Source organism: Prunus dulcis, chromosome 3 (genome assembly GCF_902201215.1).
Source record: "Prunus dulcis chromosome 3, ALMONDv2, whole genome shotgun sequence".
Classification (NCBI taxonomy): domain Eukaryota; kingdom Viridiplantae; phylum Streptophyta; class Magnoliopsida; order Rosales; family Rosaceae; genus Prunus; species Prunus dulcis.
The window spans coordinates 5,295,712-5,311,891 of record NC_047652.1 but is presented as its reverse complement, the minus strand read 5'-3'; the positions used below and the strand labels follow the sequence as shown (position 1 = coordinate 5,311,891).

The 16,180-nt window shown below is 39.2% G+C and overlaps 2 protein-coding genes across 2 annotated transcripts; both read left to right on the top strand.

Annotated features, from left to right (window-relative positions):
- The first annotated feature begins 2,892 nt into the window (after nucleotides 1-2,892).
- On the top strand, nucleotides 2,893-4,878 carry LOC117621075 (zinc finger MYM-type protein 1-like). The gene has a single exon (XM_034351351.1). It carries the CDS (start codon nucleotides 2,893-2,895, stop codon nucleotides 4,876-4,878), a length of 1,986 nt encoding a protein of 661 aa, XP_034207242.1.
- A 5,087-nt stretch (nucleotides 4,879-9,965) lies between these two features.
- On the top strand, nucleotides 9,966-12,497 carry LOC117621074 (pentatricopeptide repeat-containing protein At4g21300-like). Its single transcript, XM_034351350.1, has 2 exons — nucleotides 9,966-11,462; nucleotides 12,159-12,497. Exons 1-2 carry the CDS (start codon nucleotides 9,966-9,968, stop codon nucleotides 12,495-12,497), a joined length of 1,836 nt encoding a protein of 611 aa, XP_034207241.1.
- Nucleotides 12,498-16,180: the final 3,683 nt, after the last annotated feature.

Genomic DNA, 16,180 nt, shown 5'->3' with positions numbered 1-16,180 from the left:
AATCTGATATATTCACTTAATCGATTCGTAATTACATGCGAAGTCTTCTATATAGCTACAGATAACAAACAATCTAACTACTACAGTAAGATTATGACATGTGTCACAATCTAAAGTTATACTCTAACAAAGCTAGACTATAATAAAAGACTACCATATTTCTCACCAAGGAAAAAGAAATCTGAAATACATGTTCTCTGTTGTTCTCTCAATTCCTCTATTTTCTTTTTCTCCAATCTTCTTCTTCTTCCATTCTTCTTCTTCTGTTAGCATCTAGAACCTTGTTGATATCAAAAGTTTCTGACCCTAATTATGAAAAGAAAAAAAAAATTATTTTGTTTAGGGAGTTTCACATATAAACCCTTTATTAGAGACTAATAACTTATAAAAATATTGTTGGAATTTTAAAAAGGTTTTAAAAATTTAGCTGTTAATTATTTTAGTTGTTTTATTTTATTTATTGTGGGGTTATAAATATTTCTTTTTTATTTTTTATTTCTGCTTAATTTTCTAGTTTAATGTGGTGAATGTTACATGTTATTGGATGCCTATAAAAAGTCATTTCTCCTTCACATTTGAACAACCACAGTACACCATCAGAATATCACATACCACAATCACCAATACAAACTAATTCTCTCATTTTCTACTTTTATATATATTCTCTACTTTATATTATTATTTTGGCAATGTTTTGTGACTTAGCAATGTTTTGAATTTTCCTAAATGGGAACTTTAATGCTGTAATTATATTTGTAACTTTAACGCTTTCCTTCTCACTTCTCTTTCCCATAATTTTGTGTGCGTTTTCAATTTCTTTATGTTCTCACAGGAAAGATTCATTATATTCATTTAGTAACATAATAATTTTTATATTTCCTTGGCAAACATATTGTGTCTGTGTAAAATTTGTTTCATTATGAAAGTTTATTATGAGACTAACTCATCTTTAATTTTGACATGAAAATGTGTGCAACTAATGACGAGCTTGGTATAAAATTTTGGTAGAGACTTCTTACTGTCTTATAGGTTCCTATTGAGAATTAAGAGGATACAATTTCAACTTGGATATGTGATCATGATTTCAGCCACTTATAGTGCACAAAAAGGGAGTAAGAGGATCCTGAAATACTTAGTATTTATAATTAAATTTATTTAATGAATTAAGCGTTGCGTAGTTTGTTCATAGCTTCATCAGGTGCACTCATAGTTTCAAAGACTATTGCAAACCCATATTTGAGTACCAATATTTGAGAGGTATTTAGATACCAATGACATGACCTACATTATATAGTGGGATTTCATTATATTTTAATGTATACCAATGTGTATATACTTTCCAATTATACTAAGCTGAAATCCACTAATTATTTGTGTGCAAGATTGTGTAGGAAATATTTTAATAACATATAGGTTTAAAGCACGCTAAAATGGAGAACAAAGATATGACCTACATTATATATGCCTAGTGAAGGCTAGTCCTGATATGCATGCCTCGTGGACGAGGCTATTGATGCAAAATGTGGAGGGGGATGTGCTTAAGCCCATAAGGGAGTCACTGAGAGAGGTAACCCAACTTCTGTGATTGGCGATCCCTGAATGAGTTTCGAGGAGGGCAAACCCCCGCAGGGTGCAGTTCACATATACTTTTGGAGAACTCACCTAAGTGAGAGACATCGTGAGGCCGCGACTGTGAGAATTAGGCTATTCTCTAGTAACTCTCATAAGAATCAAGATTAGCGCATGGCCATAAATAGTGCTAACCTGCATCCAAGTCTCAACCAATACTATGTGTGGGATATGTTGAAGTCTGGTCAAAGGTGCCGAGTTCAATACTTTGTACACTCAGGTTCCTCAAATGGAGGCTATCATCACTAAGTGAAAGTTCAAGTCCCGGTCCCTCCTCCCTTCCTCCCGTCACAATGATTGGGCACAAAGCCTCCCAACTATATATATATATGCATATGCAAAAAAATAAAATAAAAACTAAAAGTTGAAGGGCATATGTGATATTAGTTAAGAGTTTTACTTGGTATTGTAAAACAATAATACAAAAAGGATGCCAACAGATCTAGAAGAAAACAAAGTCAACGTCCTTATTGTTTTCCCAAGAAGCAAAACCTCTCTGTCTGCAGTTTGGCTTGAAATCGATTTTTATTTCTAATTCTCTCTGGAACTAAGTGTGGAAGGAAGGAACAAAGCTATACTTTGAGTTGGAAGCTGATTATTCTCTCCGAAATTGAGAGCACCAACACCAGAGCACAGCATACAGGACCCAAAATACAGGTTTTATTGTTCTTTCTTTGTCTTCATTTAATTAGTTTTACTTTTATTGTTCTTGATTGCTTGTGTGTTTATGATAAATTTTTTAAAATGTTTTCTAAAAAGCAACTTTCTGGAAATCTCAAAAGACAAAAAAAGAAAAAGGAAGAAGAAATTGCTCAAAACCTAAGAGGATCTTTAAATAAATATTTCCTTAAAAATAGTGAGGCACCAAATTTAGCTGAAGAACATAATGAAAATGACATAAATGAAAAGGAGAACGAAAATGAAAATGAAATTGAAACTAATTTGAACCGTGAAGTACCAAATTTAGCTGAAGAACATAATGAAAATGAGAACACAAATGAAAATGAAAATGAAACTAATTTGAACATTTATGATCCAAGAGTCTGGGATAATCTTGATCTAAAAATGAGGGATTTACTTTTAGAAAATGGTCCTATAAGAGAAAATAATCACAAATTCCCTATTGATGAACAATGCAGACATTTTTCTTCACATTTTTATCTTCGAACATTACCAAATGGGGAGACTCATGATAGAAAATGGTTAGTGTACTCAAAGGAGTTGGATAAAGTGTTTTGTTTCTGTTGTAAGCTGTTTAAAACAATGCATGCTAGAAGTCAGTTAGCAAGTGAAGGATCTAGAGACTGGAAACATCTTGGTGATAAGCTTAAACAACATGAAAAAAGTATTGAACACATTACTAACTTGAGGTCTTGTGTTGAGTTGCAAATAAGATTGAAAACAAGTCAAACAATTGATAAAGAACTACAAGAGCTAATCAAGAAAGATACATTACACTGGAAAAATGTTATGGTAAGAATCATTGATGTTGTGAAATGTCTTGCTACACATAATTTGGCATTCCGTGGAACAAATGAAAAAGTTTTTGAAGATGGCAATGGTAACTTTTTAGGCCTACTTGAAATGATCTCAGAGTTTGATCCAGTAATGCAACATCATTTTCGTCTCATTCAAGATAAGAAAATTCATTATCATTATCTTAGCCATAAAATTCAAAATGAGTTGATAGATATTTTAGCATCAAATGTTAAACAAATAATTATTAAAAAAGTCAAAGAGGCAAAGTATTTTTCAGTGATTCTTGATTGTACTCCTGATGCAAGTCACAAAGAACAAATGACTTTAATATTAAGGTGTGTAGATGTTTCATGTACTCCGATAAATATAGAAGAGTACTTTTTAGAGTTTCTAATTGTGCAAGATACAACTGGATTAGGAATTTTTAATGAATTGCAAGATGTAATAAAAAAGCTTGAACTAAATATTGATGATGTAAGGGGGCAGGGCTATGATAATGGATCAAATATGAAAGGGAAAAATATGGGTGTACAAAAAAGATTACTTGATATAAATCCTAGAGCGTTTTACATGCCATGCGGTTCTCATTGTCTTAATTTAATACTTTGTGATATGGCCAAGTCATGTGTCAAAGCAAAATCCTTTTTTGGAGCATGTCAATGCATATATACGGTATTCTCTAATTCAACAAAAAGGTGGAATGTGTTACTTGATTATATTGATGGTTTAACTTTGAAATCATTGTCAACTACACGCTGGGAAAGTCACATAGAAAGTGTTAAAGCAATAAAATCTCAAGCTTCTAAAATCAGAGAAGCTTTATTTAAATTAGCTGAAATTAGTGAAGATGCTAAATTGAGTAGGGATGCTGAAAGTTTAGCATCAGGAGAGCTTTCAAGTTTCGAGTTTATATTAAGCTTGGTTATTTGGTATGACATTTTGCACAAGATTAACTTAGTTAGTAAAAAATTACAATCTGAAGACATGCGTCTTGATGTTGCTGTAAGACAATTAGAAGGACTCGTTTCATTTTTTGAAAACTATAGGATAAATGGGTTTACTTCTGCCATGATTGATGCTAAAGTAATTGCATTAGATATGGAAATTGAGCCTATATTTCTTAAAAAACGTCAAACCTGTAGAAAGAGACATTTTGATGAGATTTCCAATAATGAGAGGGAACAACAATCATCTGAAGAATCCTTTAGAACTGATTACTTTCTTGTCATAGTGGATATTGCTCTTGGTGAATTGAAAAGTAGGTTTGAACAATTGCATATCTTTGAATCTATTTTTGGGTTCTTATTTGATGCTGCAAAATTGACTTCTTTGGATGAAAATGAATTGAGAAGCTCTTGTTTGAATCTTGAAAATGCTTTAAAAAATGACAATGATACTGATATTGATGCAAGAGATTTAGAGTCAGAATTACAGGTGTTGCAAGTGATGTTACCAAGTGAAGCAATTGAAACAGATAAACCATCGACATCCATTAAAATTCTAGAATTTGTAAAGAGTGTGGATATGTTTCCAAATGTAATGGTTGCTTATAGGATATTACTGACTATACCTGTGACTGTGGCATCTGCTGAAAGAAGTTTTTCTAAATTAAAATTATTAAAATCTTATTTGCGGACCACCATGGCTCAAGATAGGCTAAATGGACTAGCTATATTATGCATTGAAAGAGATATGTTGGAAAACATTAAATATGATAGTATAATTGATGATTTTGCTTCTAAAACTGCAACAAGAAGACATTTTAAGTGATCTTTTGTGATTAGGATTTCATTGCTATTTTTATTTTGTAGGTGCATATGAAGGTGAAGCATAGGGACATGCAAGTTAATTTGTTGTTGATTGTAATGTTTTCAATCGGGTACTCTTTTTCCTTCGTTTGAGGCTCAAAGTTTTCTATATTATTGGTTGTAAACTCTTATAATTTTAATAAAATTTATTATTTGATAAAAAATTGTAATTATATTTATTTATTTGTTTATAAAGGGCACATTCTTGAACTTTGGCCCTAGGCCTTAAATCACCCAGGGCCGGTGACAGGACCCGACCCCATTTCTGCTTTGGAATCCGAGCCGAATCCTGTGCGTGTCCGACACCTGGCGAATGTCGGGCACAAAAGACCTTTTTACCCTTCTCGCTTTAAACTCTCCCTTAGGCTTCTGCCAAAACTTCGGCACTGAATATATATAACCCCCACTGTAAAAATAATAATCATAAAACTGAATATATATAAACTGCACTGAATTAGGGTAAATCCAAAGCATTCACATAAATATATACATATATATATATATATATCCAGATGTAAGAGATGCTCAATACCAAGGAAATATCGAGTAAAATCACTGTAATCAATATTTGCATAAAAGCACTGAAATTTCTTTAAACTACCACCTAGGCGTACCCCTGTAAATCCGTCAAATCCTCTGTAAATCCGTCAATTCCCCTGGCAGGTCTCGGGCGTCACACAGGCTACCCGAGCCGCAAACTGGCGAAATCAGGGGACTATGATCAGCCTGATCTGCCGGCAGGTCCTCGATGACACCAAGTCAGCTCGAGTCGCTCAGGCAGGATACAGGGGACTGTAGTCAGCCTGATCCGCTATCCTGGCAGGTCTCGGGGACATAAGTCAGCCGAGCCGCAATCCTGGGAGGTCTCGGTCCGAGCATCCCCAAAACTCGTGAGGCAAAAGTCAAGTGCACTGACGTAAACTGAAAGCAGACTAGATGTCCGTAGACATCGGTCCGACTGTGGGTAATCACCATAAATAAATGAGTGGGTACATGGTGGCCTAAAATAACTATCTTGCATAAAATCTAGTATCCTTTGTATTCTGATAAGTCTGAGCTAAATTACTGTTTCTGTATCATAGATCTCAGAATCTGCTGTCTATATAACTGTAGCAAAATCCTTTAAGCACTATATAGAATAGATATTTAAATTTATGGGAAACTCATACTGAATAAAACTTATTCGAGATTAAATAATGAAACTTATTCAATAAAATCATTTAGAAAAGAAAGGTCCACTCACTGCTGGTCCGAGTTAGCTGGACCTCTTGAAGGTCCCTCATGTGGATTAGCTGGACTCCTGGTGCCTGATTATCCAAGAATAATAAATTAATAAACTGCTGGATAAAAAGAATTTAAATTAACACCCTGCCCCCGGCTCCTAGAAATACGTGCATTTCATCCCAAGTTACTCACATTATGCCTTTCAGACATTTGGACCAGTTTTGGAAGGTCTGACACTCAGCTAAGCGATAAACGGTCAGATCGGACGACCCGGGACCCATGGGGTCCACGATGCCCGATGGCCAATTTGAGCTTCCCTGAAGATTTCTCATAGAGCGGGAACCATGTTCTGCGAATTTGGTCCGAATCGGACGGTCGGATTAGTTAAAATCACGTTATCGCTTAAAATCCAAACCCTAGCCCCAGGGTTGGCGATTCCGGAGTAGCCAGGACTCCGATTCGCAATCCGTCGAATCCTACATGATCCTGACATCATGTAGACCGACATATCCGAAATTCAGCGATATCCGATTATTTAACGACACTGCACCCACGGATCGCGCAATATGGAAAATCCGTTCGGAGCTCAAACGGACTCCGAATCGAGATTCGCGAAATCCCACACGCTCGTGACGACACGAGGGCCACAAATCTGCACATAATTACATCAGTACCCCCGCCCACGAGCTCCAGCACGAGCGGGCAGCTTTGGGTGAAGCGATTTCGGGTGGCCGAAAAATCTCGGAACCAAGACTCCAAACTCCTACCCTAGGTACAACACCCCATTTGGAGTCACTTTTGTTCTTGGACAACCCCCAAAAAGTGACCAGAAATAGTAGTTTCGAGCTGCCGAAGTTCCGGCCAGATTTCAAGTCGAACATCGAACCCCTTAGAGCTAAAGTCGATCGAAGCCCATATACCCATCAGCTAGAGCACGAAAAATAGCTGAGAAACCATGCCTTACTCGATCGATTTGGTGGAGAAACGAAGGAGAATTTCGAGCTGGAAGTTTGGGTAGCTTCGGACGAACCTCCGTCGGAAAACACGATTTTCCGGCCAGCTCAGGGCGGCCCCGGGGTGGAGGTTGGTCAGGTTGCGACGGCGACACGGAGACGGACCCGATGGTACCCACGACGGAGATCGGCTCGGCCTGTGGTGGCCGGGCCGTCGCTTGGAAGGCGAAGGGTCGCATGACCCAGATCTCGCGGAAGGAGAGAGAGAGGAGAGAGAGAGAGAACTGACGGGGAGAAGAGAGAGAGAAGGTATAAAATCTGAATTTTTGGCCAATTTACCATTTTGCCCTTCGCGATTTTTAGACCATATCTTCTTCGTTACGGCTCCGATTCGGGTCTACTCCGTGTCTACGAACTCGTTTCGCCGATTCCCAAATTATTTCTCGATTGAAAAGTCAAATTTTTCCCCATTAAAATATACGAGGGCAAACTTGTCTTTTTGCTAAAAGATATTTTTCTTACTTTTTAGATATTTTCTTTCTTTTTAGATATTTTGTTTTGGGTTCTTACAGCCGGCCCTGCCTACTGCATACTATTATATTGCCCATATATAAATATATATTTTCACTAATTTTTTTTGTCATGGTAAAATTTTGAAAACCTTGTGGGGATTGTTGGAATTTTAAAAAGGTTTTAAAAATTTAACCGTCTTATTTATTTATTATTTTGGCTATTTTATTTTATTTATTGTGGGGGTTATAAATATTTAATTTTTAGGTTTTATTTCTACTTAATTTTCCAGTTTAATGTGGTGAAGGTTACATGTTATTGGATGCCTATAAAAGGCCACTCCTCCTTCACATTTGAACAACCACAATACACCATCAAAATATCACATACCACAATCACCATCACAAACTAATTCTCTCCTTTTTCTACTTTTATATATGTTCTCTACTTTATATTATTATTTTGATAATGGTTCTGTGACTTGGATACCTATATCCGTCTATGAACGTACTCACAGCGGATCTTGAGTTTGTGTACAAGGGGTCATATTTTGGAGTCTTGTAGATTATCAGTACTGCACATAGGGAGGCTACAAAGGCTTTAGGACAGCGTCTTTGACGTGCTTCACTGTACCAAACTCAACTTTTTATAATTTATTTTGCTTTTACGTACCTATTAGTTTGTTTTTCTTTAATTTCATTGTACCTTAAAAGTTTTCCAATTTGTTTATATGTTATTTATAATATAAATGCTTTGTATTTGGCTTTACGGAAAAGGAAAACTATATATTTTTTTATAACAAATATGGCACTGTGTTCATGGTCGGAGGTAGTCGTTGGGTTGCACATAACCACATGATCATTTATGTCTAGGCCGTCCATGAGGCACACCCTAGTGGTCTTGTCAATGGCAAAGACATAATTTCATGTATGAGGGGGCCTCTTACAAATATTTATAAAAAAGTTCGAATTCACAATACATTCCAAAGTAACCAAAAAGACCAAAATATAATACATATATAATACATATGTAATGAAATCTTTACCTTTTTTTTTTTCTTTTGATAATCTACAAATTAGTTGAAAGATCCAGTGAACTCAATACTCAGGGTGGTTTTCTCATGAAATTGGAGCCTAAACTGAAAATAAAGACCTGTTCGGTCTGGTCTAGTTTTGACAAAAATTCATAAGCAAGACCCAACCAACTCGAACTGCCCTATTTTGGTTCGGTTCTTGTGGTTTCCAGCTTTTGGCCTGAGCCTAAAATTGTATAATATAATTTATATAACAGATCTTCCCAAAATTATATTATATTACAGACCTGCCCAAAATATAATTATATTATAGACCTGACCAATTTGTTCATTATCAAATAGGCCAAGCCCAAATTGAAACTTTCACCAAGCTTTTAACACATCAAAATCAATCCAACTTCAGCAAATATAAATTACAATCCAACTTCAGCAAAATATAAATTACAATCCAAATTCATCAAAATAAGCTCCAAGATAAATTAAAATCCCACTGCAACAAAATATAAATAAAATACAAGCATGCAAAAACTCCACAGAGGCATGTAGTCCCAAGTGTTGCAACTTCATTAAATTCCTCCTAACATTTAAAAGTAGTTGGGCCAAACTTAGGAGGTGTCGATGAACTCATAATACATTGATAAATCACATAAAATTACAAAGAAATACCTTATTCAATGGATTCATAGAACTCCATCTCTTGAATTGTTGGCTCATTTTGTAAATAGGATATGTCATCTGACCTTAACAATTTTCAGAGCAAATTAAGGCCTCCACAATCTTAGGAGTCAAAGAAGCACAAAATGAATTAACTACCCGACCACCTGTGCTAAAGCATGATTCCGAAGCCACCGTTGATACCGGGATGGCAAGTATATCCTTTGCAATAAGTGCCAAACCCGGATACTTAACCTCATTCAATTTTCACCACTTTAAAACATCAAATTCGTGAACCACATCTTCAATAGGGTCGGTGATGTAGAACAGCCCGTAGGTTTAGAGTAGATAGCCCTTAAGGTTAGAGTAAACCCTTGAGCAATAGAACAAAGAAGAAATAAGGGATCGAGGAGAAGAATTAGAGATCGAAGAGACGAAGGGAAAGGGAAGGTATCAAAGAGTTTAAAGTAAGGATCGATTGATGTACCTATCAATCTCATGCTCCAATATCACAACATCATTTGCTTGAGTCTCTTTTCTCCAATTTTCATTCATTTGCTTCGTTTCTTTCCCACTCGGCTTAAGCTACTACTTGTTGTATTCATGGTAGTAGTATCGCTAGAACAATAACTACTACTTTGAGTGGATGGTGGTGGTGGTGGTAGTAGTGGCAGCATGGCATACTCCTCATCAAGCTTCTTTAAAATCTCTTCGATCTCATTCTTCTTCTTAACTGCATCTTCCGGATTTTCAAACTGGCTCTTCAAGATAAACTCCAAGTTCCCCAATTTGTATCGAGGGTCAAGAACAATAACAACCATCAAAATTTGGTTCAAGTGCACGAATGTGGATATGGCACGCAAAATTTTCAACCAAAGCACCAGAACTGATGTTGTCATGTGCACTGCTATGATTTCAGGGCTCGTTCTCAATGGGATGAATAATGATGCATTGGAAATTTTTAGACGGTTACTTAAAGAGAAAATGCGACCGAATTCTCTAACCTTGGCAAGTGTTTTACCAGCTTGTGCTGGTTTGGTTGCTCTGAAATTGGGAAAGGAATTGCATGGAAACATCCTCAAGCATGGGCTTGACGGAAGGCTCCATCTGGGAAGTGCGCTTATAGACATGTATGCAAAATCTGGAAGATTGGATCTTGCTCATCAAGTTTTTGAAAGAATGTTTGAAAGGGACACCATTTGTTGGAACTCAATGATAACAAGCTATTCCCAGAATGGCAAGCCAGAAGAAGCCATTGATATATTTCGTCAAATGGGGATGGCAAGTGCCAAGCATGACTGTGTAAGCATTTCAGCTGCTCTTTCTGCTTGTGCAAACTTACCGGCACTTCATTATGGGAAAGAGATTCATGGTTTCATGATTAGAAGTGCATTTAGCTCTGATCTGTTTGCTGAGAGTGCACTGATAGACGTGTATGCCAAATGTGGAAACTTAGTTCTTGCTTGCCGTGTGTTTGACATGATGGAAGAGAAGAATGAAGTTTCCTGGAACAGCATTATTTCTGCTTATGGGAGTCACAGTTGCCTTAAGGATTCTCTTGTCCTGTTTCGTGAAATGTTGGGTAATGGGATCCTGCCTGATCATGTCACCTTTCTTGGTATATTATCTGCTTGTGGCGATGCAGGCCAAGTGGATGATGGAATTTTCTACTTCCATTGCATGATTGAGGAATATGGGATCCCAGCTAGGTTGGAGCATTATACTTGCATGGTAGATCTATTTGGGCGTGCTGGACGTTTAAGTGAAGCATTTGAAACAATAAAGAGCATGCCATTCTCCCCAGATTCTGGTGTCTGGGGAACATTGCTTGGATCTTGTCGGGTCCATGGCAATGTTGAGCTTGCTGAAGAGGCATCAAGACATCTTTTTGACGTAGAACCACAAAATTCTGGGTATTATATACTACTCTCAAATATACATGCTGATGCTGGAAAATGGGGGAGTGTGCTTAAGGTTAGAAGTTTGATGAAGGAGGTTCCTGGGTACAGTTGGATCGAGGTTAATAACAACACTCATATGTTTGTTGCAGCAGATGGAAGTCACCCACAGTCTGCTCAGATGTATTCAATGCTCAAGAGTCTTCTTCTTGAACTGAGAAAAGAGGGTTATAATCCTCAACCCTATCTTCCTACACACCCACAAACAACAAAGGCAATGATTGGAAGGGTGCCGAAGGGCACTGAATTAAGGGAGAACAACAAAGGCTTCTTGTGTCGATTCCCACAGACGGCGCCAAACTGTTGATGCTCAAAATGGCCCGGCCAATATTGAGTCCAACTTAGTGATGAGGTGTGATGGATGATGGATGAAGATGAGGACCTTCACCAAGTGTGTGAGGATTTGGGCAAACGATAAACATATAGAAGACAAGATATACGTGGGTCACCCGAATGATGGGCTACGTCCACGGAGAAGGGTGTTCTCATTATGATAATGTTTGTTTACATTTGTACAAGGGGATTAGACCCAAATATAGAGATAACAAGTGAGAAGCTCAGCCTAGAGATGGATCCAGAAGAGAGAGTACTCAAGAGCCAGTCCCCCTTCTAAGGAAAGAGTAGTCTTCTTTTATAGGTGAGGGGGAGTCTCCATCTCTTGTAGTTTTCCGATGTGGGACTCCTCTTGCTTTGCTTAGAGTTGTGATTTGTGGTGATGCTTCTTTGGCTAAGGTGATGACCTCTCAAAGCATGGCACTCGAATGATATAGCCTAGCTAGTTGCTCGGTCAGTTATGGTACAAACAGTAGTCCCCCAAGTTCTTGAGTAAGAAGGTACTTCTTGGTTGGGGACTTGTAATTTTAAGTGCACTGGCTGAGCAACACCATAGTTCATCTTCCAAGCTGTATAGTGCACTGCCCATAGTCCCCTAAGTCCCCGGGTAAGAAGGACATTTGGAAGGGAGAGAACTTGGCACGAGGGTGCCGAAGGTGAAGGGGTTGCCGAAGGGACAAAGTTGCATGTCTCAGGGGAATGTGGTTGGGCACAAGGGTGCCGAAGGCATAAGAATTGCACGTGTCAAGGCGATGGGCTTAGGCACGAGGGTGCCGAAGGTGACACTAAGGTTGCATGTTTGCAAGGCAATATGCTTAGGCAAGGAGGTGCCAAAGGCAAAGAGGATGCCGAAGGAGACATGAAGCTTGTATGTCACAAGACAATGTGGCTGGGCACGAGGGTGCCGAAGGCATAAGACTTGCATGTTGCAAGACATTAGACCTAGCTACGGGGGTACCGAAAGTGACACAAGGTGTGGCTAGGCACGAGGGTGCCGAAGGCACAAAGCTTCTATGTCGCAAGGCGATGTGGCTAGGCACGGGGGTGCCGAAGGCACAAAGCTTGCATGTCGCAAGGCAATGTGGCTAGGCACGAGGGTGCCAAAGGTAATGTGGCTAGGCACGGGGGTGCCGAAGGTAATGTGGCTAGGCACGGGGGTGCCAAAGGCCCAAAGCTTGCATGTCGCAAGGCGATGTGGCTAGGCACGAGGGTGCCGAAGGTAATGTGGCTAGGCACGGGGGTGCCGAAAGGCCCAAAGCTTGCATGTCGCAAGGCGATGTGGCTAGGCACGGGGGTGCCGAAGGTAATGTGGCTAGGCACGGGGGTGCCGAAGGCCCAAAGCTTGCATGTCGCAAGGCAATGTGGCTAGGCACGCGGGTGCCGAAGGTAATGTGGCTAGGCACGGGGGTGCCGAAGGCCCAAAGCTTGCATGTCGCAAGGTAATGTGGCTAGGCACGAGGGTGCCGAAGGTAATGTGGCTAGGCACGGGGGTGCCGAAGGCCCAAAGCTTGCATGTCGCAAGGCAATGTGGCTAGGCACGAGGGTGCCGAAGGTAAAAAGGATGCCGAAGGCACGAGGGTGCTGATGGGAAGAAATGCATATGTGCATTTGTTTTTTTTGTTTTTGTTTTTTTGGTTTTTTTTTTTTTTTTGTGTGAATGGCCGGGCCATTTGGAAATTTTGGACCCTCCATAGTTCCTCCATGGCCCTTGCCGTTCGGCAAGGGTCTAGCCTTTTTTTTTTTGTGCTCGGGAGCTAGGCCTTCGAAGGAGCCGGGCCATTCGAAAATTTAAGACTCCAAAATTTCTCCATGGCCCTTGCCGTTCGGCAAGGGTCTAGCCATTTTTTTTTTGGTGCTCCGGAGCTAGGCCTTCGAAGGAGCCGGGCCATTCGAAAATTTGAGACTCCAAAATTTCTCCATGGCCCTTGCCGTTCGGCAAGGGTCTAGCCATTTTTTTTGGTGCTCCGGAGCTAGGCCTTTGAAGGAGCCGGGCCATTCGAAAATTTGAGACTCCAAAATTTCTCCATGGCCCTTGCCGTTCGGCAAGGGTCTAGCCTTTTTTTTTTTTTTTGGTGGAATGGCACTTTGAATTGAGATGGTGGTTTGGCCATGCAAGACATGCAAAATGATAGCTACATTATGATTGGCTAATAGATTGGTGGACTTGTACCATTTATGTTGGCAAATGGGAATAAAATAAAGACACAAGATAAGAAATGGAGATCTTATCTTTTGGAAGCCCACTCATCAATATTCATCAAAGGTGCCGAACGGTAAGGCATGTAAAGGAAAGCTATGGTGGCCCACATACTTCCTCTTCTTCTGGACTATTATATTGCAAGGATTTATCTTCTGCATGTCACTCTTTTGGCACTCACGGTTGCTTCAGCATGGGATTGCCGAACGGCAACTTAGGTGATGCCGATTGTAAGAGTGCCGAATGACACTGAATAAGGGGGAAACGACAGAAGCTTTTTGTGTTGATTCCCACAGACGGCGCCAAACTGTTGATGCTCAAAATGGTTAGGCCAAAGTTGAGTCCAACTTAGTGATGAGGTGTGATGGATGATGGATGAAGATGAGGACCTTCACCAAGTGTGTGAGGATTTGGGCAAACGATAAACATATAGAAGACAAGATATACGTGGTTCACCCGAATGATGGGCTACGTCCACGGAGAAGGGTGTTCTCATTATGATAATGTTTGTTTACATTTGTACAAGGGGATTAGACCCAAATATAGAGATAACAAGTGAGAAGCTCAGCCTAGAGATGGATCCAGAAGAGAGAGTACTCAAGAGCCAGTCCCCTTCTAAGGAAAGAGTAGTCTTCTTTTATAGGTGAGGGGGAGTCTCCATCTCTTGTAGTTTTCCGATGTGGGACTCCTCTTGCTTTGCTTAGAGTTGTGATTTGTTGATGCTGCTTCTTTGGCTAAGGTGATGACCTCTCAAAGCATGGCACTCGAATGATCTAGCCTAGCTAGTTGCTCGGTCAGTTATGGTACAAACAAATGGCAACTGGCTCATTGGATTAATTGCTATATATGTATCTAGCAGTGCCAGTGCCTCGACATGGAGGTTCTGTGAAAGGGCTTGATAATGAGGTTTTGGAGGTGACACTGTGTGCGCTATAGTGTTGGCTAGAGAGGAATATAAAGATTTTCTGGTTGGATTTTATGGTTGTAATCTGAGGCAATTGGAAGAGCAAGGGGTCCTTCCTTGCCTGATATTTAGTGGTCTACTTTAAGCATAACAAATGCAATTGGCAGGGATGTTTTTGTTTTGCTATGATTTAAAACTTCCTGAAAGTTTCACGCTTAAGAGCCCGCACGCACACCTTCGGCAATATCATTCCAAAAAGACGATCTTAGGGCGATGCGATATTCAGTTTCCGTCACACCAGTTAACTGGATTTGGACAAGTACATAATGATTACAAATGTTATTTTCAGAACAGGGGAGCTACTAGAAAACAAAACCTATCAAAAGGAATGCAACCACATGATGAAAGAAACGAAAAGGCAGAAACTCCATTCTCACTGTGGATAGTTGATTGTCATTTTTCCCAAGTGCAGATGCAACTCTGGAGAAATACTTTTGTGTCAAGTAGAGTGAAAAGGGGGTACCATTTCCAAACCTTGAAGAGCTTCATTTGCCCAATCCACCACTGCAACACAACAATGAATCACCAACAACAACCAAACAAAAAGGCAAACCACAATAATAATAACTCATCCAATTCAAACACATATACTAATAACTCATCCAATCCAGACCAGAAATAGTAACACACATGCACATAAACACATAAATTCATTGTTAAATACAAACATACACTGCTACATACATCTATACACATATTTACAGTATTACCTGAAGACGCAGCTCCATCTCCACCAGAAGATATACCAGTAGACTGCAACTGGTTGGCTACTTTATCATCTTCCTTCGCATTAGCCTATGCACAGACATGCCCAGTCTTCACATGCTTGTTTGCGAATCTCATGCCACAACCTTAAAAGCTACAGACAAGGGTTTAGGGTTTTTATAATTTTTTAAGATATAGTAAAGCCGCGCGGTCATACTCTGTTGTTTAATTTTTTTTAAAATGAAATAGTATAGCCGAGCCGTACGGCTATACTCCATGTTTTTTTTTTTTTGAATTATAGAATTCTGTCATTTCCTTACAATGGGAAAACAAATATATGCCAAACCGCCTAAATTACATCCACCAGAGAAATATTTTGGAGTGAACTTTGGGTGGTCTTCACTGATCATCGCCATGAAATCAAAAGAGAGACGCATTCAATTTGTGCTCCATTACAGATCAAGTAATTAGCTACAATTATGCTTAGAACCATAGATGGCCAAAGGGTCTCCCTATAAATTGTGGCTTTATAGCTTCCACTTCCTTCACCAACAAACTCCGGCAATCAAACAGAGTTCAATATAAAAAAAACAGTTGAAACAAAGAAAAAGAAGGTATGGATGCTAGTGTGTTGAGGGCTGTGGTTTTGATGAGCATGCTTGTGCTTGCAATAGCTCAACCTGATATGAATCCTTCCTATACCAATACGGTTCCAAATGGCAACACTCTTGGT

Coding starts and splice junctions, on each gene's coding strand:
- LOC117621074 (XM_034351350.1), top strand. CDS start 9,966: ATGGCATACTCCTCATCAAGCTTCTTTAAAATCTCTTCGATCTCATTC. Junction 11,463..12,158: donor CACACCCACAAACAACAAAG/GCAATGATTGGA, acceptor CAAGCTGTATAG/TGCACTGCCCATAGTCCCCT.
- LOC117621075 (XM_034351351.1), top strand. CDS start 2,893: ATGCATGCTAGAAGTCAGTTAGCAAGTGAAGGATCTAGAGACTGGAAA.